Here is a 22,450-nt window from a genome sequence, read left to right as displayed (position 1 = left end):
CTGCTGAGAGGCATCATGCTCTCTCCTGGGGGCCGTGGGCCTATTACTCAGTTTTTCTCTTCCTTCCCTGGAAGTGTCTGCTGCTAAGCAGGAAGATAAGGGGGCTCCGGCTGCCCTTGACAAAGATAGAACATCGAATAGAGTATTTCAGTTAAAGGGACCTACAGGGATCACCTAGTCCATGGCAGGCACCTTCGTCTCATGCATTTCAGGAAGGCTCTTTGGCAAACCCATCTCAATGCGGTCTTTACCTGTCCCTGCCAGGTGAGGACTTGCCTCTTCCACTCTCCTGAGGCTCCTCAGGTGATGTACGTCCTGTCCAGCAAGGATGATGTTCCCTCAGCTCCAGGATTCGGTGTGTCGATCCTGACGGGACTGTCATTTGAGCCTTTCTAACCCTCTGGGGCAATGGAGGAATGCAGGCACTGATGAGCAGTTCTTCTGGCGCAGCATCCTTCTCTTCTTCCCCTGCCATATCAGCCAGGAGCAGAGAGGCATTCAGCTCCCACCCCCTGTGATGCTGATGGACATACGGACAGGGCCCTGGGGAAAAGGAGGACGCTCTTTCTCAATGATGGGAGCTCTCTGAGATACATCTTGGCTGTCTACATCATCCTTTCACTTGCACAATTGCATCTTGAGCCTGTGGCTGCGAGAACAGTACGTGCAGCAGTCGCTAGAGCTATTCCCAAGAGAACACAGCTCTTTTGAGGTCTGCAAGCAGCCAGAGACGTGCACTCAGTCCTCTCTTTCCCCCTTGATACTACACTAGCTCATCTTGTTGGGAGGGAAGCGTGCCAATTCCACCGTGATGAAACTGGAGGAGGAGGGAGCCGGTGGGGTAAGCTCTTCCTCTCTAGCCAGGCATTGCTGGTCTAGGATTTGCTTCTGAAAAGGTATCCTTGTACGGCAGCCGGTAGCAATGTCAGCATAGCTGCCTGTGGGGACCAGGGGCTGCACTGGCCCTTCAGGAGGAGCTCATTAGGACTTCTTTGTGTCTATATACGTGAACCAGACCTTTTATTTCGTCCGCTCCTCCTCAGCCCCAAAATAAAAGCACTGTTGTTTTTTTAAGGTACAAGTTGAATAGCCCAGGGGTGTCACACCTCTAAACATGGAGCTCTACTGGCTTCTCTCCTAAAAGTTGCTCTAACTGAAGAGTTATTCCACCTCCTCCTCAGTTACGATGATCGTTCTGGAAGGGGATGGAAAACAGCAGGATTTTGTATGGGTGAATGAGAAAACTGACATGAGGCGGTGTGTACCAGAACTAATCTATAATTCATCATGATCATTCAAGGCTTTTAGAGAGCAGAGGAGAGGCAGGCAAGGGAGCCCTGACAAATGGTGTAAAGACCCTGTGCGTGGATGTAGACCAGCGAGGGCTGTCACTTCCGATGAGCACGGGCAGGCGGTGCAGGGCCAACAGGGAGAGCTGGGCTCCCGGTACCTGCTGCTGAGGAGGGGCTGCGTTTGCAGATGACTAGAAGCAACCGTGGTACTGACATCTCATTATTTCCAGCTTTGTTGCTTGCTTTCCGGTCGCTGCTAATGTACCAGGCCCAAATTCCTTTGTGTGTTACTGCCTGGGGGGCCTCTGGCAGCTACTGCATTTGGGGGAGGATGTCCAAAAGGGTTGAGTGCTTACTGTTGACTGGTTAAGACCGGCAAGGCTAACCGCTAACAACCATCAGGGAGAGGAGAGGAGAGCTCGGACCCCAATCTGCTGGTACTGTCTTTCTGCTGCTGGCAAAGTCATGGATACGGCTGGATTGTCGAGGCCTGCCGCTGAGTTGTCAGCAAGAGAGGGTTCAGCCTGAAAACAGCGTTCCCAGCTGCCTCAGGTAGCTGGCATGGCTACAGCACTGCCCAGCCTGGCTCTAGGGGTGCTTGCAAAAGGCAGCACCGCGCCAGCCGGGAGCCCTAGCCCAGCGTTTTGTTGTAATGCGGAAGGCCAGGTGGTTTGGGGCTCGATCTCCTCCCAGGGGAGGGAGGGTCTGCTTCTGCGCTGCTCCTCGGGTCCGTTGTTCTGGCTCCGTAGGTGCATTCCTAACCGCGTCTGTCTTGTCGGTCCTGCGCAGGCTCTCTGGACACATCCCTGTAAAGCAAATAAGGCAGAACGGCAGTTCCACAGAGGAGAGGGCTAGTCTGGACACAGCAGGGCTCTCGGCAGGAAGGCAGCTTCTCCGTGGTGCTGGGTATTGCGTAGCTGTAGCTGCTCTCTTCCTGAATGAGGCAAACGCAGCCTGTGCCACTCCGGCGAGGGCCAGCGGAGCAAGGGAAGCCGTTGGCTCTCTGCTCAGAACTGGGGAGGTCACACCTGGAAACTGTGTCCAGTTTGGGCCTCCCCCTCCCATTCAAGAGGGATGCAGGGATGCTGGGGAGGGTCTGGTTGGGGCTCCTGGGCTGGTCAGGGCTGGGGGCAGAGCGGCTGGGAGGAGAGTGGGGAGCTGGGACAGCTTGGTGGTGTGGCGAAGAGGCAGCTGAGGGCATATCTGATCACAGGTACAGCGATGTGAAGGGCAATTAGGAAGATGATGCGGTCAAACTCTTTTTGGCAGCCACGGCAGATAACTTAAGAGGGGAACATGAGAAGTTTGTCTTGGATATTAGGGGAAAAAAAGCTGGTGGGGAGGTGTCTCCATCCATGGAAGTTTCCAAGCATCGCCCAGACAAGACCAGGCTGCCCAGGTCTCTTATTGGCAACAGTCCTGTTGCAAGAGGGAGGTTGGATCAGAGACCTCCTGCGGCTCCTTTTTCCCACCTGCTCCTGTGGGTCCGAGCCGTGGTTCCTTCGGTGCCGCCCGGCTTGCTGTAAGAGCAGTTCTCCTTGTTTCTTGCTGTTTGCTTCCTGCTGCTTTGGTTTGCAAGTGTGTGCTGTGGCCACTGTGTTACCCCGCAGCCCAGAAAAAAACAGCTGTGACTCTGAAAACCCATCAGCGCTTTTGTGGTTGAGACCCACGTGTTGGACTCCACCAGCCTCGTGGGTTGGACGTTGTGCAGAGTGCAAGCACAGCAGGGGAAAAGGATGGTTAAGGCAGCAGGTTGTCCTTCCATTAAGTTAATTTTTTGACTATACCTGCACTTCTGGGCTTACATCCAAGGCCTGAAGTGCTTGTGCGATTTCCTTCTGCCTCCATCAGTTACGTTGTATTCTCTATTCCCTCCTGAGCTAGTTATTAATTATGGAGACTGCAGAGATGAAGTCCAGACTCTGCTAATGGTTGACTTCCCCGTGTTTTAGAAGCAGCATTTCAGGGATCTGCTAATGGTGTTTCTTAGCTTTGCTTTTTAAGCTCCACCACCATCTTGGTTTCTAGCCTCAGCGAGGTGGATAACGGTGTTTAAATGTTGGCTGATGCCTGGCTCTCCGGGCAGCCTGCAGTTGCAGGGCACGCATCTGCGGCACCCTGCTCGTCTCCCTGGCTTGAAATGTCTCCCTGGTGCAGGCACTGCCTGGCTTGGCGATGGCTGCCCTGCCTCTGGGCTGCAGGCACGGCCCCAGGGCAAAATTCAGGCTTTTAGGCGTGCTGTGCGATCCCCTGTGTGCAGTTATCCCCGTCCTTCCCGGGGCGGTGGGATGGCCCATGCTCTAGCTGCATGCTTTCCTGGGTGCGTGTAGCCTTTTCGAGCTGGCAGGGAGCACAGAGCAGCCTTGCCTGGCAGCGTTCAGGCAGTGCGGTGACCCTTGCCGGCTGACGCCTTCTCAATTCCCCAAGCTTCGAGAATGGGGGAGCAAACCCACGGTGAGCCCTGTGCCCTCGCCCTGGCCTCAGCTGTCCTTACAAAGCCACCTCTTTGCTCTTAGCTGCCGGCTTCCCTCCCAGCCTGTGTCTCAGCCTCTAAAGCTGCCTGGCTAAACCCCAGTGCTATCTCATCTTTCCTCTCCTGGCCTTGTTATTCCTTCCCCCCCTCTCCCGAGGAGGCCCGCAGGAGCGGGTGCTGGGCTCTGCCCCATCGGGGCTGCGGGCGCTGCTGGCCAGCCTTGGCGCCGGCTCTGTCTGCCCTTTGCTCTCCCTGCCCCGGCTGGCCCGTCTCCATTCCTGTGGCACGGTCCCCGAGTCCCTGCCGCTGCTGCCCGGCTGCCTTCGCTGCTGCTCCCCCCGTACAATCCTCTGGGAGATACGGCTCTCCTTCTCCCGTCTTGTTCCCGTTCCTCCGCCGCTCGGTTGTGCCCATGCGATGTGGGGAGTTAGCGCTGTGTTTTTTCTCTGCAGACCCTGCCAGCCTCTTCCCTGCCTCCACCGTCGCTTCCAGCCTGCTGCCCATCAGCGGGCAGCCTCGGGGCAGCAAACCTCTGCGCAGGGATGCAGGGATGCGTAGGAAGGAGCCGCTCGCATTCCCCCCTCCCCGAGCTTAGCCGTGCCGTTAGGTGGATGGGGAGAGAAAGACTTGGGAAAGTGGAAACAACGAGGGTGCGGTATTTTCTCATTTTGTTTTTTTTCCAGCTCTGCCTGTTCGTACCCTCCGGGACTTATCCCTGGTATCGGATGCCAGCACTGGCCCAGGAGTCCCTGGTCCCATTTTGCAATCTCCCGGTGTCAGCCAGCAGCTCGGGCCTTCCTCTGAGGGCCCCGACAGTCACGGGGAAGGAATGTTCCCCGGCCGTATGGGGAAAGGTCACCACGGGCAAAGGGGACGCTGGGGCCAGGCGAGCGGCTTGCCGCTCCCGCCCCTCGCCCATGAGGGCAACGCTGATCAGCACGGAGCCAAAAACATCTTGGCTTACAGGGGAAATTTTTAAAAAACAAACAAAAAAAAAAAGGTCCAAGAGGTTAAATATTTTCGGCAAGGCCCCGCTTCCTTTCGCAGGGTAGATCTCCGAGCAGATGCTGTGCCCAGGCAAAGTTCGGGAGGATGCGTGCGTGTTTCATCGCTTTCTTAGCTGGAGGATGTTTGCTGTTGAATCTGCTCCTGAAAGCATCTGCGTGTCTCGCTCAAGTGGTGCCTGGGACAGTGGTGTCGGCCAGCTACCGCCGCTCCGAAGAGCGGTTGGGCTGAGCAATGTGTTTGCGCTGCGCTCGCAGCTTGTCGCTCTCTTCCCTTCCTACCCCGGGCCTGCCAACAAACCTCTCCCCTGAATGCAACTCGGAAAGCAAGCTGTGACTTGCGGTGGCCGTGGCGGGATTAGCATCCAACATTAAGGGCTTAACTCCCCAGCTCATCCCTGCCAGCCGGGGGGTTCAAGTAACACCACCATGCCTTTTGCTTCCGCCCTCGACCGTTTGTAGCCTGCTTTAATTATGTCCTTTACACGCCGTTCTCCGGGCTGTGTTTGCTAAGCTGGAGCTTGCTCCTGGTACTTTGTTTTCAGAGTCTGGCCTGTTGGCCGAGGCTCCTGGGGACTCTGGTCACATTTATCGGGGCGGGGGCGGAGCGGAGGAAGGAGGAGGAATTTCTAGGTGGGGCTTATGAACTCTGAGTTTTTTAAAATTCTCAGCGTGTTAAAAAAAAAAAAATAATAATCTGGCCCTTCGTCTCTAGGTTACGTTTGCCTCTGCTGTGGCTGAGCTCATGGAAAATAGCAGCTTAGCTCCTCTGCTCGGTGCCAAGATTAGTAGGTTTAAAAACTAACCGATAACATCTTTGTAAACTTGGCGTCATTTCTTTAAAGCCTGCTGATCCTTCCAGCCTGGATTTTGAAGCTTTCCTAGAGATCCAAGCGAGCCAGGTGGGCTGACGGTATCTGCCCCAAAAAATCGCCCCGTCCCTCAGGAGCGTTGCCTTCAAATACCCCGAGGGAGGAAGGAGGCTGCTGTTCCCCGAGGCCCCGGAGGGTGTGCGTTGGGATCCTCCTCCCTGTTCCCAACCAGATACACAGCACACGACGACGCTCTGCGCGTAACTTATAATAATCACTGGTTTTATTTTTAAAAAATTACAATAGAAAAGTACCTTTAAACATATTTCCAAAAGCGGAGTAGACAATGTGGAAGCTTCTCTCCTCTCCACAAGACAAAGTACAGGAAATAGTTTGCTAAAAGAGTTAGTCCGTCGCTTGGAAACGCTGGTATCGTTCCTTTTAGAGCCGCTCAGAGGTTTGTCTTGGAATTGACTTCTTCTCTTGTATCAATCCCACTTTTTACAGAAGACCCCAATGGGACAGTTTCCCATCGCACCATCTCACCCCCCACCCCGGCCCGGCTCCAGCAGCCGAAATCTCAGCCGTCTTATTTTGGCCCACCCACAGAATAAAAGGAAGGAGGAAGAAAAAGGTTATGGTGTTTAACAAGGCCGCGGGCATCCTGTGTCTTCAGTGCAGCTGGGAAATGGGCTACGGTGAAGCCCGGGCAGCGGCTGAGCTCGGTGTACTCTGCAGCAGGGATGTGGTGGGGGGGAAAGGCAGTGAAAGGAGAAGTTTTGTGCCTCCTTTTGCAAGAAACTGAATTCTGTTTGAGGTTTAGGTTGGGTTTGCTTTGCTCTTTCTTTTTCCAAATTCCTCCTGGAGCAAGGATGAGAGACTAGTACGTCAAGCCGTCTCTTTGCTGGTACGCTATCTCTGTAAAGGTTACAGATACTGCCCCAAGGGTGTTAGCAGCCTCCCTTCTTGTCTTTGCACATGGAAACATGGAAATGCTACACAGCGAGCCGCCGGACCGGCATAACTTTGATGCTAAAACCCCAGTTCAGCCCAGCGCTTTGGCGTAACGGTAGGCACGTGTCTAAGCCCCTCGGCTCGCTCGGGACTCGCGCCCAACCTCGAGTAAGCTGGCGAACCAAGGGTCTGTTGGGTTTTTTTTCTCATACAGCAGTTAACGTTGCCCGTAACAACTTCAAGCAGTCATGGCAGGAAGAGGAGGCAAATTTTCACCTTGCTACATGCGCGGGCTGTCTCTGCCCATTCCCTGATCCGAGCCGTTGTACCATGCCGAAGCTTTGCACAGCAAGCTATTAACATAGCCCTAAGGTAAAAAAAATCACCATAAGAAAGTTTCTGATTGTCCTGCCTGCTTGTCGTTTGGTACAACTGGGAAGAAAACGGTAATACTGTAAGTGTCCGCAGACGTCTTGCTGACACAGCCGGGCACGATTCCTGTGCCAGAGGGAGCACAATTCCTGCAAACCCGAATCGTGCGTCTCGACATCTGCACGCACGTGAACATCATGCCTTCGACGTGCAGCTGAGGGGGCCGGGGGGATAGAGACTCTTAATTACACGCATTCGAAAGTCAAGCACGAAACCTGTGGTCCGACCCAGTGTAAGATTGTCCTATTTAGGAGGTTTGGTACAAAAATACTTGCTCTCGTTTTGCTTTTTTTTGTTGTCTGCTTTCCTATGGTTGTGTTTGAAAAGCCTTTTCAAACACTACAGCAATGCCTGTCAAACCATGCTTTCAGAAGTAACACACTCTTTTCTTACAAATATACAGTGTAAAAGAGGAAAATATTATTACTAGGTATGCTTTTCATTTTTCTTCTAGGAGAGCAGATGTGTGATAGAGGCTGTGGGAAAGTCTTGGAGGAATCCAAACTTGTGTGAGGTTTTGTTTTTTTTTCAAGCCTGTAACAACAGAGAGAGGTGTTAAAAAAAAAGGGGGGGGGGGGGGGGGGAAGCAGCCGCGATCTTGGTCTGAGGCAAAGCGGAAAAAGGGCTGTGGTTAATCTCTCTTCCTTCGTAGGGAAGCTCCCGTGCCGCAGCCTGGGGGAGAGGGAGGCTTGTTTTGGAAACAGGGCGAGGAAGGGAGAGCAGCCCGTGCTGGGACTGCGCTCCAAGGACAGTTGTTCAGTTGTTTAACCAGGAAAGGGCAAGGTGGGAAATGCCTGCGGGGAGAGCCGGGGCTGTCGGCACCCTGGCCAGAGGGGAAGGACCCCACTGGTCCCAGTTTGCTCTTCCTGCTGGCTCTAGCCCCCTGCGCTTTTAACTAAGGAGGGTACCAGCTGGGAAGCTGAGAGTTAAGTTTGAGCTGAATTTTGCACTTGAGAGGAATTCGGTCTCTGTTGATCCAAGGCAGGAAGCGAGGACGGCAGCGAGATGAGATTAGCGGGGGTAATTCAAAGGGGGTAATTCAAAGCCGAGAGGCATTCCTCGGCTGTCGAAACCCTCACCCCAGATAACGACGATAAACACGAATGGCGGAGCCGTGGTTCGGTGCTGGAGGCACCGTGCCGTGCTGTAGACGCCACCCTGCAGGGCTCGATCCCAGAGAGGTGCCCGTCTTGCTGCCCCTCGCAGACATCCCGTCGGCTTCCTCGCCCCTCTACCCCCTCCCCAAAGCAGCGAGGGGCCGGGTCCCCCTCGCGCAGCCGTGTGCCGTGCTGCAGCCTTACCAGCACACTGTGGTTTTGCGGAGAGCACGCCAACCCAGTAGCCGCCTTGGAAGACTCCATTAATACCCACAAGACTGACTGTAGGCCACCATCACACACCTGAGACCTGCGAGCGGACACAGCGGAGGGTTAGGGACGCTGGCAGGGGCAGCCGGCGGCCGGGGGCCGGGGTCGGCGTGCTGCGGGGAGAGGTTATTTTGCGGTGGCCGGGGTCGGCGCTTCCTAAGGGGCGGTTTGCGGCTTAACCCTGCCCTGATGGGCTCCGCGTGGCAAATACGGGGAGGGTGCAGGTGGGAGAGCCAGGGCCACAGAAAAACCCTTCGCTGGGCTGTGCCCTAGCCCTTCCCAGCTGGAGGAGCCTGGCGGGGAGCGGGGAGGTCCCGGACCCTCCATCCTTGCTGCCCATTGCGGCTTGGCGTACCTGCTCCAAGGGATTCACTCATCTCCCCTTCCCAAAGACGGCTCTGCTTACGTTTTAGCTGGAAACATTGGCACGTTCCATATTTTGGAAGAACCACCGGTTCCCAAAGTCTCGCCGCTCCCTATTTTTATCTGCTGGGCCTAAAATAGCCGGTAAACGCTTTACGGATCCAAGTCTCGGGTCGGCTGCAGCCACGGCCCGTCCTCCTGCCCTCCGCGGGCGAGGGAGCCTTGCGGCCACGGCACGGGGCTGCGGGCGCCAGGCAGACAGGCAGAGCGGTGGCACGGGAGCCGATGCCGGAGCCTCGCCGCCTCGTTGGATTCCCCTGGGGTCTCTCCGCAGGTGGGTGCGGACGTGGGGCAGGAGGCTTCCCGGCAGGCATCGGCGGCGGGGGGCGGGGGGGGTGGGGGGGGGGATGGCAGCTGGGACGGTCGGGGCAGGCTGGGATCGCGCCACGCTTCTTGTTTTAGCAGCCCTGTCACCCCAGGCTGCCAGGGGAGTTTTCATTAAGGTTTAATGAGATGTTTGTGTTGCGCTGGGAGGCGGAGGTCGCCTTCATTTGCAGGACCCTGCCATCGCTGCACCCCCTGGGCACGCGGCCTCCGCCGCTGCAAGCGTGGGCCAGCGAGCCACGGACCGGTCCTTCCATCCTGCCCGGGGTTATTTGGGAAGGCGTTGGGGTGGGCAGCGGCAGAGGCATCCCCTTCCTGGGGGCAAGGAGGGCACCCGGACCTATGGTGTCTGCCAGAAAGCGGCCTCGCCAGCGCAGGCGTAGGGTCTGGCCGCCCACCCTGAGCCGCCGGAGACCCCGAGAGTCGCGGCGGGGGGAGCGCAGGGTAAGGGTGGAGGTGGGTCCCAGCCCCCCACACCGGCACGGGGGGATGGGAGCGGGGAGGCGGCACTCACCCGGCATTCAGCAGAACTGACGGGACTTCCAGCCCTGAGAACCAGCCTCGGAGGGAGGGAGCCAGCGCATCTGCAGAGACAAGAGGGAGGCAGGTGAGAGGGGTGCTGGCCGCCCACCCTGGCAAGAGCCGGTTGCCTCTGGGCTTCCCTTTCCCGGCCTTCCCCAGGCGCAGGGTGGAGGGAGGTCGAAACGCAAACGGTACGGCCATCCCAGCCCCGGTTCGGACGGCGACGCCGGTTGGGGCCGAGCGTGGCCCCCGGCATCGCTGCTCGCAGCAGGACCGAGCCGGGACGGCGGCACCGCGGTCTCGCTGAGCGGGAGGTAGGCTCTTCCCCTCCTAACACCTGCAAAGCCCGCATCGGACCGGGGGGGGAAACGTCAGACACCAAAACCCGGCGGCTCTCGCTGCCTGCCTGCGGGCACTCGGCGCTCTGCCGGATAACGCCACGTCGGCCCCGCCGTCCGTCCTGAGGTTCCCCATCCTGCAGGACCCAGGCGGGGAGGCCACCCTGCAGCGAGCAGCTCTGGTTTGGGTGGTGGCACCCCTCTCCAACGCCCCCCACCAAACCCACGACGCCGGCGGCCGCGCGGGGGGACGACGGGGACGGGGACAGGGACGGGGACAGGCTGTGTCCCCAGCAGGGGAGTGCTGCCTGCTTCACCGCAGCACCCGGGGGCGACGGGGAAGGTGCCACCGCCATCCTCCCCGCCGTGCTGGCTCTGTCACCGCGGCAGATAATGGCTCTAACAGCGTCTAACATCAAGTCTCCGCCTGGGTTTTCCCGGGGGGGCCCTCGGAGCCTCCTTACGCCTCCGTTTCCTTTGCCGGCCATGTCCCTGGCCTCCCGAGCAAGCGCAGGTGCTGCCTGTTAGCGGTTATTTGACAAGGCAAGTACGTAGCTGCAATAATATTTACCGCCGCTCTTCTATAAACAGCAGGCCCCAAAAAGCCGGAGTTTCATCCAAAGGCTGTGGCTGGTTTGTTCACCGAGCGCTTTTCCTCGCCCTCCCGCTCAAACCAGCCTCCGGCTCCCAGTGATGGCGGCTCCGGATAACCCGGCTCAATCCCGGTGGGCCGGGGCCAAAAGCCTTTCGGATGCATCTTATCCGGCAAATCTGTTTCCGTGCGCTCGTTTCCTCCTGCTCACCGCCAAGCCGGAGCCGGCAGCGAGGAGCGAAAGCCGGGATGATGTCCGGCGTGGCTGCTGGGGAGGCGGCTGCCCGTTCCCCTCCCGCGGCAGGGTCTCTTCCCGGCATCGCCGCTCCAGGAAACGTCCCAAAGGCCGGCACTGCGAAGAAATCCTCTGCCACCTCCGTTTCCACATCGTCTTTTCCCCGCTCCTCTCCTGGGGCGGACGGTTAATTTTTAACGGCCGCGTGCCGCCATCGGGAGCCACCGGCGGTGGCAGCCAGCAGAAGAGCGCTTGTGACAAGAGAGTGCCTCGTCAATAAAAGATGGGTCCTCCGTTGGCGCTTCGCTTGCCCTCTCCTCCCCGTCAGAGTCGCTTCGCTTCACACCCCGCATCCAGCAAGCGACGCTCGAGAGGCGGACGGGGCGTCAGGAGACCCCGTCTTGCACCGCGCCGGCAGCCGGATGGGTCGTTCGGTGCCGGCAGCGACGGGGACGGTCCGGCCCCGGCGAGCATCCCCCATCCCTCCCCTCCCCGCCTGCCCCCGGCCCGGGCGAGAGCGAAGGTAGGAAGGCAGAGAGAGGTGTTTGGGGAGAGGCAGGCGGTGCCGCCCGCACGCCCCGCTGCCAGCGCTCAGCTCGGTTTGGGTGGCATCCCTAAATATCAGGGGTGGCGGGGGGGAGTGCCTGTTAGCCGGGAAGAGGTTAGCGGTGCGGTGAGCACCCAGGGGAAGGGGGTCCGGGGCGGGTGGGAGGGTGAGCGCAGTGATGGCGATGGGTCTGAATTACCTGGGCGTGCAGCGAAGCGGGATAGGTGAAAGCAGGAGGAGGTAGAGCAGGTGCTAACTCCGCTGGGTACAGAGGGTACGGCCCCCACACTTCAGGGCTACTGGGGTAAAGTGCAGGCACTGTGAGCTCATCTGCAAGAAAAGAAGAAGGAGAGTTAACGGCGACCGACGGGCCACGGCCCCTGCAACACCACGTTGCCGGTCAACGGCGCTGCCGGTCCTTCCTTCTCCCCGCAAAGCCGGCAGGAGCGGGAGCGGTGCTTCCCCCGGAGAAGCGCGGCACGCCGAGCCGCCGGCGAGAGCCGACCCGCAAAGCCACCGCCGAACTCGCCCGGCTGGGAAAACGCGGGGCTCGGCCGGGGGCGAGCGATGCCGTGGGGCCGGGTGCGTCGCTGGGGCTCGTCGTCTCTGAGAGGTTTAATGACCCCGGGGATCCAGCGTCGGTGGGCGCGAAGGAGAGCCTGCGGCTCATGCCCGTGCGCAGCGGCGAGGCGAGGAACCGGCGTCCGCGCGAGAAACGCTCTTCCGGTAGCGGAAACGGGTATGGCGTGCTCGCAGCAAGGCATCACCGAGGTCTCCGCTGAGACCCCCAGCCGCGACCGGGGAAACTCCCCGGCGCGGTGAAGCAGCACCGCGGGCTCGTCCCACTCCGGCGTGCTGTGCCGAGCCGGGCTGTCGCCTGCCCCTGGGTCCTCTCCGGTGCCGGCAGCTGCCCTTGGGGACCTCTGGCCACCGGCCGGCATATGCCACCCCGCTTGCAGCAAGCGGGCGCTGCTGCTTCCAACTGGACCTCGCCGCCGTCCCCCCCGCCGCATCCCTGCTCCCTCCAGCATCCTGCGCCGGGGGCCCGGCGTCGCTACATCCACCCGTGATCTCCGCGCGGCCGAATCGCCTCGATAAGGTGTTTTCCCGAGGCAAATGAGGATGGGGGTGACTCCCGGCGCCTGCCACCCCAAAACCTGCTGGCACTGCCGTGGTGGCAGGTGGGGGGGAGCGCGCGGGGCACCCTTGGGAGACCCACGGACGGTACTTACAGGGCTCCCGGGCGATGAACTGAGGTACGGCGGTGGGGAGAGGCGTGCTGGGGTTGGGGGTGCCCACCAGCTTGCTCTTGGCCATTTTGGTGTTCGCCTTGGCGAACTCCAGCCGCAGCGTCTGGGGGATCTCGGGGTCGAAGCGGATGCCCTGCGGGAGGGAAGGAGGCACGGCGGGTGGGCGAGCACGGCCGCGTGCCAGCCCCGCAGCAAAAATAACTCCCAATTTTTTTTTTTTTTTTTTTTTTCAACTTCCAGCCTTGAAATGAGCTAATTTGCCAGGCCCCGAGGCGGCTCGCATTCCTCCAGCATCTTTAGCATCGGCACCATATTTGGCAGTCGGCATCCCGCACGGCCGAGCTCTTATCCAGAGGGATTAGCGGAGCCAAAAAAAAAGTTTTACAGTGAAAATGAAGACAAGGGGGGAAAAAAAAAAAAAAAAACCCAAACCAAAACCCGGGGAGGAATTGGAGAACCGGCTCCACGAGGTTCTCCCCGTGACTGTTTTCAGGAGGTTAACTCCGCAGAGGTAGGAGGGAGCTGCTAAAGAAAAGTGAAATTTGCTTTTTCTTTTGCAGCTTTAGGTGGGGTTTTTCCCGCCGAAGAAACGGGAGAGGCTGGGAAAGGCATCTCTCGCCGACTCGTAGCTAAGGCTCTGATCCTTCGGGTTCAATCCCGCCCCGATGGCCCTGGGAAAGGCGAGAGGGATGCAGCCCCCCGGGAGGGAGGACGCAGATGAGAAGCAGCCCACGGGGATCGGCTGGAGGGATGGGGGTGCAGTGGGGCCAGGCGGGGCGGGAGAGGCGCGTCCCTGGGACGGAGGAATTCGGAGAGCACCCAGGGACGGGGAAACGAAGGGAAAAAAAATCCCGACAAAATGGAGCGGCCGGGCGCACTCACGTTCAGCGCGTTCTTCGCCGCCTCCGCCTCGGAGCGGCTGTCGAAGCTGACGAAGCCCACGGGCTGCAGAGGAAGGAGAGGAAGCACCGTCAATCAGGCTGGCGGGGAGCAAGAGCGGGGACCCCCCCCGCCCCGGGGATCGGCGGTGCCGGGGGAGAGTGGGAGCATGGCGAGGGACGCTCGCCCCGTTTTGAGCGGCTCCTACCTGCTTGGAGGTGAGTTTGATGAGAGATCCTTCGTACCCCTGCAAGGAAAGAATAAAAAAGGGTGCTCGGTGGAGATCGCCGCGGTTCAGCTGCCCCTCGGAGAGGGAAACCTCCCGCATCCATCACCCGGCAGCTGGGGCCACGGGGCAGGCACGGCTTGCCAAGGCTCAGCACCATGGCAGGGACTGGCTGCCGCTGGATTTTTGTAGGGATGCCGGATGCCTGATAACGTTATCAAATATTATCCTTCGTGGTTTGAAAAGAGCCGGCGTCTGAGCCGCGGGTCTGGCAGGGTGAAGAGACCGGAGGGGTCTGCAGCCAACGCTCTTCTGCTGCTGAACGGGGTGCAAGTCAACGTGCGATTAAAACCCCGGTGCCATCAGAGCGCCCAATGCCAGTTTCCTGTGGTTTATTGGGGGGGGAAAAGGCGCAGAAACTTGTTTCTGTTGACTAAAATGACCGAATTAGACATTTTGGGGGGGAAACCAGCGGGCTCCCAGATCCCACCAAGGTTGGGGGGCCTATGGGGATGGGGCAGGGGGCCAGCCCCGTGCTTCCAGCCCCCCTCTCCCCACCCCAATCCGGTACCTTAAAGGGCCTGAAGAGCAGGTAAAGTTCCCGGGGTTTGATGTCCAGAGGCAACCCGCTGACGAAAAGCGTCCTCACCTGGAAAAGAAGAAAGGAAGTTCCTGAGGACCCTCCCTCATCCCAAACGTGGGGCTACCCCACGTCTCCTCGCAGCCTTAGGCGGTGGCGCGTGAGCGGGACGATGCCAGCCCGAGGGGAACCTCGTGGGCAGCCAAAAGCCTTAAGCCGCACTTGGGGGATGCGGCATTTTTGGGAGGGGCGTCCCCATCCTTGGGGTGACCGCAGAGCAAGCTGCTGAGACACCACGGGAAGGGAACCGCCGCCCGTCCTCACTGCACCGAGTGCCCTCCGGGCCGAAAGGGCTGCCAGCATCCCCGCGCCTTCCTAGCCCGGTCTGGCAAACGGGATCTCTCCTGGCATCCCCAGCAGAGCCCCTGCTCTGCAGACAATGCCTATTGTCTCCGTTTAATTGCAGCAGCTCATTAAGGACTGGGAGAAGCAAACCCCGACTCTTCCTCCTGGAGGAATGGCCCTGTTTTAGAGGGGGCTGGTTTTAAGCAGCCTGTCCCCCGTTTATAAAAGTCACCTTTTGAAGGGGTTTTAACTCTTTTGGGGTGGATCTGATGTTTGCCGTGGTGCGGCATCCTCAAAGGCGGGGCGGCTCGCAGAAACCCTGCTTCCACCGACCCCGAGGCGGGATGTGGGGCTCCTCGGCGATGGGCAAGACCCGTGCTGGGATGGTGTTGCTTTACAACCAGCTCGTAACTGGGGGAGCGATGTGGGGCAGGAGAGCGACAGCTGGATCTGCTGCCGGTCCCTCGCTCCTCATCCCCCAAAATCTCATCCAAACGCTTCGGTGACCGATGGCCGGGGGCCCGCGGGAGCCTGGGGCTGTCGATAGCCCCAAGCGGCCCCAGCTGGACCCCCCACCCACGCACCCTGCCCATGGGGCTGTATTTAGGCTCAGAGCCCGCTGGGTCTCAGCCCTGCTGCTCTCGCTGGGGCACCCGGGGACGGTGCCCGTGTCGGTGGGGTCCCTGCCTTGCCGTCCCCCTCGGCTCCGGGCTTGCTTGTGAGCCAGTCCCGCTCCCGCTGCTCCCACAGCATCTTACCCGCAGGTAATGTGGAGGATTCGATGGCTGGAGCTTATTTTTTCAGGCACCCAAATGCCTTGTGAGAGCTGGTCCGGAGGGGCTAGCCCAAGGCCACCCACCCCTGGGTGCCAAGCTGCCAGATTTGGGCTGAAGGAGGGGAAAACCTTGATTTTTTTTTTTTTTTTAATTTTCTTTTTTGGCCAGGCACCCTGCCCACCCCATTCCCTGGGACAGAGACATGCGAAACAGCCAGAAAGAGCCAGCCCAGGCCTATTCTTCTGCTGACGTTTCTTCTTTCTCTTGCAGATAAGCTATCTACCCCATCTCCCAGCCTGGGAGCAGCAAACATTCCTGCTTTGTGTAACAAAACCTCTGGCTGACCTGTATCTATTAAATAACAAAAGGTACTCAGGGCCGTTTGCATATAGCCCTTGTGTCAACAGCCCCAGTGATACCCATCGCTGGGTACCGGTACCCATCGCTGCTGGTACCCATCGCTGCTGGTACCCAGCTGCTGGTACCCAGCGCGGGGCGCACGGGGGCTGCCAGAAGACAAGCCAGCCGTGAAGGTACGGCCATCCCGCGCTTGAAAGCGCGGGATTTATGGTTTAAACCATAAACCACTCCTCCTGGAAAGCAAGCCCTGCTCCGGCCAGGAAAGGATGCTCAGGGCCTTGCCCAGAGGGATGCCGAGAGCTCCAGGCGGGATGGGATCAGCACAGCCGCGTCCTCACCCCTTCCTGCGCCAGGGCTGCCGTTAGGCACAGCCCGGTAGCCGGTCCCCTCTACTGGGACCATCCGCGGTGGGCTGGAAGCCCCCCCCAAAGCGCCTTGGGGGACCCCCGCCAGCTTTCCGCCTCTCTTCGGAGATCAGAGGGTGACGGAGCATCCCAAGGCGTTCAGTGCTGCCCCATCTCCCGATGCGAATGGCTCCCGGCAGGGGCTGGGGAGGGATTCACCCAGAGGAGCTCCCCTTGCGTCCACGAAATTCAATGTAAAGAAGGCAAATTTATCCTTTCCTAGGGAAAAACAACGTTCCTCTTCAGACGGGTCCGCCTGAGCACGGCTGCTACTCGGGGAATCGGCTCGCCGGACACATCCACCCTCCCAGCCGGGTTTGCCTCCCGAAGAGGCTGAGCGTCCCTGCGTGGTCCCCCCGTCTCCATCACCCCTCGAGCCTCCCGTCTTCCCTGGCACGCTGGCTCGCCTCTCCCCGGGGACCTGCGTGACACCAGAGGCGTCGGAGATGGCAATTTGCCACGTCCCTGAAATCCAAACCCCTATGAGCCCAGCTCGCCAGATCTTTTAGCCCCGTAGCCGCGCGGCAGAGAGACGGGAGAGATAGAAGACCCTGAAAAACCCTCCGAAACTCGGCCTCGCAAAGGAAGGGCTTCTCTTCGGTAACGACTTGTTTTCTTTGAAAGTTCAAACGTGGGTCGGCCAAGTTTTAAACCATAAAATTATACAGCGGCGAGCGGGAGAGGGAGAAGGGCTCCAAAGGATCCCCCAGCTGGTTTCCAGCCCCAAAGGGATGTTTGGGTGCTGGAGGGGAGGGAGGAGATACGAGGTCATGGGTGCTCCCCTTCTGCACCCCGCAAAAGGGTGCCGGGGGGCTGGCGTACCCAGCCACAGGGACGTTTAAGTAGGTCCTACGTAAACAGCATCCTTTTGCTGGGCTGGGTAACAAGCAGGTGGGAGGGTTTGGGCTGCGTTAAAATGAGGTGGGACCGGCAGAGAAAGGGAGCGTCCTCGGGGACAATTCCCAGCGGGCTGGACGGATATCCTTCTGCCAAGGGAAAGATTTTAGGCGGAAATATTACTCCTGCCCTTAAATGGAAGAGGAGCTTCAGCCTGCAGGGAGCTGCTCCAGGCTTTCCTGTGCCGAGAGATCCCAGGGGCTCAGCTTCCATCCTCTACCCGAAACGCTCCCAGGGCAAAATCCTGCCCTTGAGGGGGGGAAAAAGAAGTCGTATCAGGGATATCACCGGCCGGCAGGCAGATATATGCTCTTCCATAAGGAAAAATGACCCCTTCTCGGAGGTGGATCGGGCGAGACGTGCTCCCAAGTGTCTTGGGGGACGGGGCCAGACCTACGGCTCCCGAGCAAAGATCAGCGAAGGGTGCTCGAGCGTGGCGGTGGGACTCCCGCAGCCCAAACGCCCCCGGTTTAGGACAGCCCCAACCGTTCCGTTTCAATTCTGCCGCGCAGACGTTTTTCAGAGTTTCTTCTTGGTGGAGCATTTCTCCCTCTCTCCTTCTTGTTACAATTTGGGGTGAAACCAAAGGTTTCTTCCAGGTCAGAAGTGCCGATGTTTGCTCCGGGAAGCCGCTGGCCATGGGTGTGGGACCTTGCAGGTGACCACCACCTTGATGTCCTTCAGCGGGGATGACAGCTATGGGACCGCACAAGGAGCACACGAAGTCCCCTTCCCACGGTCCTCCTCTGCTCCGGCCGCTGCGCCCCACAGCTCCCAGATTTGCCGGGGCCGCTGGGTCCCACCTCCGCCACCTCGCTCCTGGTTTGTCCCCTCCTGGCTTTTATCGTCCCTGCAGAAAGTCTTCTCCTAGCCTCTGCTTCTCTCCTCTCTCTAGGAAGCCATCTCCATCCCACCTCCGGCCTGTCCCTCCGTCCCACCAGCACCTTCTGCTGTCCCTGAAATACCACGTCCCGTCTGGGGCCAATTTAAGGGATGCTGGAGAGGGCCTGGGGGGGTTTGCTGGGACGGTCGGGGCTGAGGACACGTGAGGAGGGTGGGGACCTGTCCCAAGAGGTGGCTGGGGTCTCTAGACCACGGCTTGAGGATGGCCCCAGCATGGAGAAGTCCATGGTGGAGCACCGGCAGCTCTCCTCCTCCTCCTCCTCCTCCTCCTCTTCCTCACATGAAGCCACAAGCCAGGTTTGTCTCCCGAAGGTAAGCAGGCACCAGGGAGGCATTTGCCTGCCTTGGACCCCCATCGGACCGCGGCACCCCGAGGGATGCCGGGTGCCCCGAGGGCTGCCGGGAGCCCCGCCGGCGCGGTCACACTCCCCTGCCCCTGCGCAAACCACCCCCCGGTAAACGTTAACAGGCCGGGGGCCGGAGGGGAGAGGCGGAAGGCGTCCGGGTGATTCATTCACGAGGCATTTAATCGCCTCCTTCGGCCCCAGCTCCCCGTCCCGCACCTTTCAGCGGGGGCTCGCTTTAATTCTCTACCAGCCGATTAGCCGCTTGACTGGCCACCGCCGCGGAGGCACTGCCGGGCAGCTGGACCCCGGCGGGAGGAGGAAGGCGATGGCACGGGGCTGTGATCGAGCCGTAAAACAGGGCAAGCGGAGCTTCCCCCCTTCCCCCCCCGTCCCCCGTCCCCCCCCAGCAAAGTGGGGTGCTGTCTCCCCCGCGGCAGGGTGCATTCCAGCCCCGCGGGGATTAGTCCTTGCGTAAATACTCTCTCTGCTAATGGAGCGTCCTCCTCGGCTGGGTTTATATTCCCGGGCTGTGTGTACGCGCGCCGTCAACCCGCAAAACTCCCCAACATAAACAAGGCTGAGGCCGAGGGATGCTGGCTCCTCCGCCCCCGGGATGCGGGAGGACCGGGCTACGGGTCCCACCACCCGTAGCCATTTCTCCGGACGGGTAGCCAAACGTCCTCCGGACGGGAGGAGAGGAGCAAGCCCTCGGGGAAGAGCGAGTCTGGAGCCGCAGGGGCTGGAACGAGGAAGCGGCGGAGGAAAAGCCAGTGCGAAGCCAAGGGAGCAGATGGGGGATTGCAACACAGCGGAGGAGCAGCGGGCACGGGCGGGGGGTCACGCACGGCCATGTCCCACTCGGGGCTTGTTCCCAAACCCTCCGGCCCCGGCGCTTCGAGGAGGAAAGGAAGCAGGAGCACAGGGGGATGCAACGCAGGAGCCACGGGGGCAAACCTTAGCCATCCACTGGGCACCTTCCCCCCCCAGAAACTGTCCCTGGGGTCCTCTCCCCACACCCCGGTGCACCCGGATGAGGGATCTGGCATGGGATGGGGACGAGGGCCACGAGCCGGGCTCTCCGGAGCCGCTCCGCTACCAAATAAGGCCTCCGTCGAGCCTTTTGCATGCCGTTCTCGCCCGGCCGGAGTGACGTGACCTCCTTTCCAAATCGCTCTACCCCCCACCCCTGGCTCCTCCGTGGGGAACCCCCCCGGCCCACATCTCCCCTACACCGGGGGGTCCCTCCCGGGGCGGGGGGGAGGCGAGAGGGATGGGGAGGCCACCCTGGGGTGCCAGGAGCAGGCAGCAGGACTCCTGCCAGCCCAGGGAGGAGGCAGGAGGAGCGGGGCCGAAGCTGAGGCTTGTCCCACCTCGACCTCCCTGGGACGGGCGCTGCTTCTCCCTCTTTTTTTTGGGGGGTGGGGGGCACGAGGCTGGAAGGCAAGCCCCAGGGAGGGGAGAGGTTTGCAGGGTGCAGTAGCTGGGCAACCCCCTTCCCCTTCGCTTGAGCAAATACTCGACGGCACCGGCTCTTCCAGCCAGGGCTGGGAAAAACTCGCCCAGGGAAAATACCTGCCTGGCACTGGAGGAGCCCGGCTTGCGAGGACGAGCGGCCATCGCCCTCCTAACACGTCCCCAGCGTGGCAGGGGACGCTGGCACCTCGCAGCCGTCCCCTCCAGGGACTCCCCGTGTCCAGCATCCCCCCCCCGGGCAGGGCCGCATCGCAAGGTCAGGGGGTCCCCGAGGGCCAGCCGTGCCATGGCCGGCCTCTCGCCCCCCGGCTCCAGCGAGGGCTGCCCTTAGCCAGCGCGGCACATGCCACACGCCGTGGGGAAAGGCAACAGGCCTCCGTGGGCATCTCCCGCTGCCGTGCCCGTCCGAGCTACATCGCCGCATCACCCGCAAGGAGCCGGCAGCATCGTCTGCCTCGCACCCGGCGAGGCTGCCGGGAGAAAAATTCCCCGTTATTGGAGCGCTTTGGGGAACTTTGGGAAGATTCAGGCTCTGGAATCAAAAAATCAAGGTAGGCGACAGCAGGCGAGCAGATCTGCGGTGCGTCCCGGCGTCACCTCTCAACCAGAGACCCCACCGAGAGGCCGGCGGGGACGTGTCGGAGCAGCCCGGCGGGTGGAAGGCGAGGAGAAGATCCTATCTGCCTGCTCTCACCCTCCTAAAGTCCAAATTCCCAGCTCAAGGTCACGGGCAAAACCAGGAACTTGGCGGTTGCGCCGCAGAAAACCCACTCTCGCCCCTGTGGCGGGGCGTGGGGTTTGTCTCCCGCGGGGACGAGAGGGTTTCGTCCGTCTTTGGGGTGAGACCCACTGGAAGAGAGAGGCGAAGCCCGCTGGACGCCCACCGTCACCCCGCAACCCACCCGGCAGCGCCGAGCACCGGCCCCGGGGGCGTGGGGTGAGGCTGGTTTGCCCCCCCACACACACACACACACACGGCGGGGAGCTGCGTGTTTTGAGTGGGGCTCCCCTGCCCTGCGCCCGGAGGTCTTCCCGGGGAGGCGGAGGGGTGTTCGCGGGGTGTTTGCGGGGACACCCGGGGAGGGAAGGGGGGGATGCCGGGGGATGCGGTGGCCCCGCCGGGGGCGGGGGGGGTCCCCCGGGAGCGGGGGATGCGCTGCCCGCCGTTCGTTCCCCACCCCCCCCGCAGCAGCCCCGGTACCTGGGGCCGGACCCACGTCCCGCGTGGGGTGCGTGGGCACCCGCGGAGCGCAGCCCCCGGGGATCGCGGGTGGGGAGGGGGATGCCGGACCCCCCCCCCCACCCCAAAACCCCAAAACCCCCGGGCCCCCCCCACACCCCCCACCCCCCCGCGGCGAGGTACCCCCCCGGCCCCGCTACCTCCTCCTCGGGCAGGCCGGTGTCGGCGGGGCCGCCCTCCCGGTCGGCGGGGAGGCTGCTCATGGTGCGTCCGGCCAGGCTCCTCGTCCCGCCGGCGGCAGCCGCGTCCGGGGCGGGCGGTGCTGCGGGCTGGGCCCCGGCGGGCGGCGGGGGGGGCCGGGGCGGGGCGGCGGGGGCCGGGGGAGGGACGGGGCGGGGAAGGGGGAAGGGGGCCGGGGGAGGGAGGGGGCGGAGGGGGACGGGGGGTGATGGAGGGGCGCGGGGTGGGGGGAGAGGGCAGGGCTGGGGACGTGGGACAGAAGGCTGGGGACGTGGGACATGGTCTAGGACACGGGGCTGGGGACACGGGACACGAGGCTGGGGACATGGGACACAGGCTGCGGACGTGGGACATAGTCTAGGACACAGGGTCGGGGACACAGGACACAAGGCTGGGGACAGGACACGGGGCTGGGGACACGGGACAGAAGGCTGGGGACGTGGGACAGGCTGGGGACATGGGACATAGTTTAGGACACAGGGTCAGGGACACAGGATACAAGGCTGGGGACAGGACACAGGGCTGGGGACGTGGGACACAGGGCTGGGGACACTGAACACAGGGTTGGGGACACTGAACACAGGGCTGGGGACACGGGACCCAAGGCTGGGGACATGGGACATAGTCTAGGACACAGGGTCGGGGACACAGGACACAAGGCTGGGGACAGGACACAGGGCTGGGGACACTGAACACAGGGTTGGGGACACTGAACACAGGGCTGGGGACACGGGACCCAAGGCTGCGGACATGGGACATAGTCTAGGACACAGGGTTGGGGACACAGGACACAAGGCTAGGGACACAGGACAGAAGGCTGGGGACATGGGGCAGAAGGCTGGGGACACAAGACACAAGGCTGGGGACACAGGACGAGGCTGGGGACAGGGGACACAGTCCTGGGGACACAAGACACAAGGCTGGGGACACAAGACACAAGGCTGGGGACTTGGGACACAGGGCTGGGGACATGGGATACAGGCTAGGAACACTGGACACAGGACCATGGACACGGGATATGGGAGATGGGATGCATGATGCAGGGCTGGGGACACAGGACAGAAGGCTGGGGACGTGGGACATAGACTAGGACACAGGGTTGGGGACACAGGACAAGGCTGGGGAGATGGGACTCAGTCCTGGGGACATGGGACACAAGGCTGGGGACAGGGGACACAGTCCCAGGGACATGGCTGCAGCAGGGCTGTGGGGCAGGGGAGGGGACAGTGCTGGGGACACAGGGCACAGGAGGGGGGATGCAGGGGCAGGGCTGGC

At 61.1% G+C, this 22,450-nt stretch overlaps 1 protein-coding gene across 3 annotated transcripts; it reads right to left on the bottom strand.

Moving 5' to 3' along the window:
* Window positions 1-5,842: 5,842 nt before the first annotated feature.
* RBPMS (RNA binding protein, mRNA processing factor) lies at window positions 5,843-21,276 on the bottom strand. Of its 3 annotated transcripts, XR_012775689.1 has the most exons (9): window positions 21,136-21,276; window positions 14,242-14,319; window positions 13,653-13,691; window positions 13,448-13,510; window positions 12,548-12,698; window positions 11,515-11,645; window positions 9,596-9,665; window positions 8,269-8,374; window positions 5,843-7,501 (listed from the first exon to the last, which is right to left on the bottom strand). XR_012775689.1 is itself a non-coding variant. In XM_075501249.1 (8 exons), exons 1-7 carry the CDS (start codon window positions 21,196-21,198, stop codon window positions 9,603-9,605), a joined length of 588 nt encoding a protein of 195 aa, XP_075357364.1. In that variant the 5' UTR covers window positions 21,199-21,276; the 3' UTR covers window positions 5,843-7,501; window positions 9,596-9,602. The 3 variants fall into 3 exon arrangements, 2 of the variants coding, with proteins under 2 accessions (XP_075357364.1, XP_075357363.1); XM_075501249.1 differs by lacking the exon at window positions 8,269-8,374; XM_075501248.1 differs by lacking the exon at window positions 5,843-7,501 and having other exon boundaries at window positions 8,267-8,374.
* Window positions 21,277-22,450: the final 1,174 nt, after the last annotated feature.

Source organism: Mycteria americana, chromosome 4, assembly GCF_035582795.1.
Source record: "Mycteria americana isolate JAX WOST 10 ecotype Jacksonville Zoo and Gardens chromosome 4, USCA_MyAme_1.0, whole genome shotgun sequence".
Classification (NCBI taxonomy): Eukaryota; Metazoa; Chordata; class Aves; order Ciconiiformes; family Ciconiidae; genus Mycteria; species Mycteria americana.
Note: the sequence above shows the minus strand (reverse complement) of the source record. Positions and strands in the feature narration are given on the sequence as shown.

Coding starts and splice junctions, on each gene's coding strand:
- RBPMS (XM_075501249.1), bottom strand. CDS start 21,198: ATGAGCAGCCTCCCCGCCGACCGGGAGGGCGGCCCCGCCGACACCGGC. Junction 11,646..12,547: donor GTTCATCGCCCGGGAGCCCT/GTAAGTACCGTC, acceptor CTTTTCTTGCAG/ATGAGCTCACAGTGCCTGCA. Junction 9,666..11,514: donor CCGCTTCGCTGCACGCCCAG/GTAATTCAGACC, acceptor TTGTCTCTGCAG/ATGCGCTGGCTCCCTCCCTC.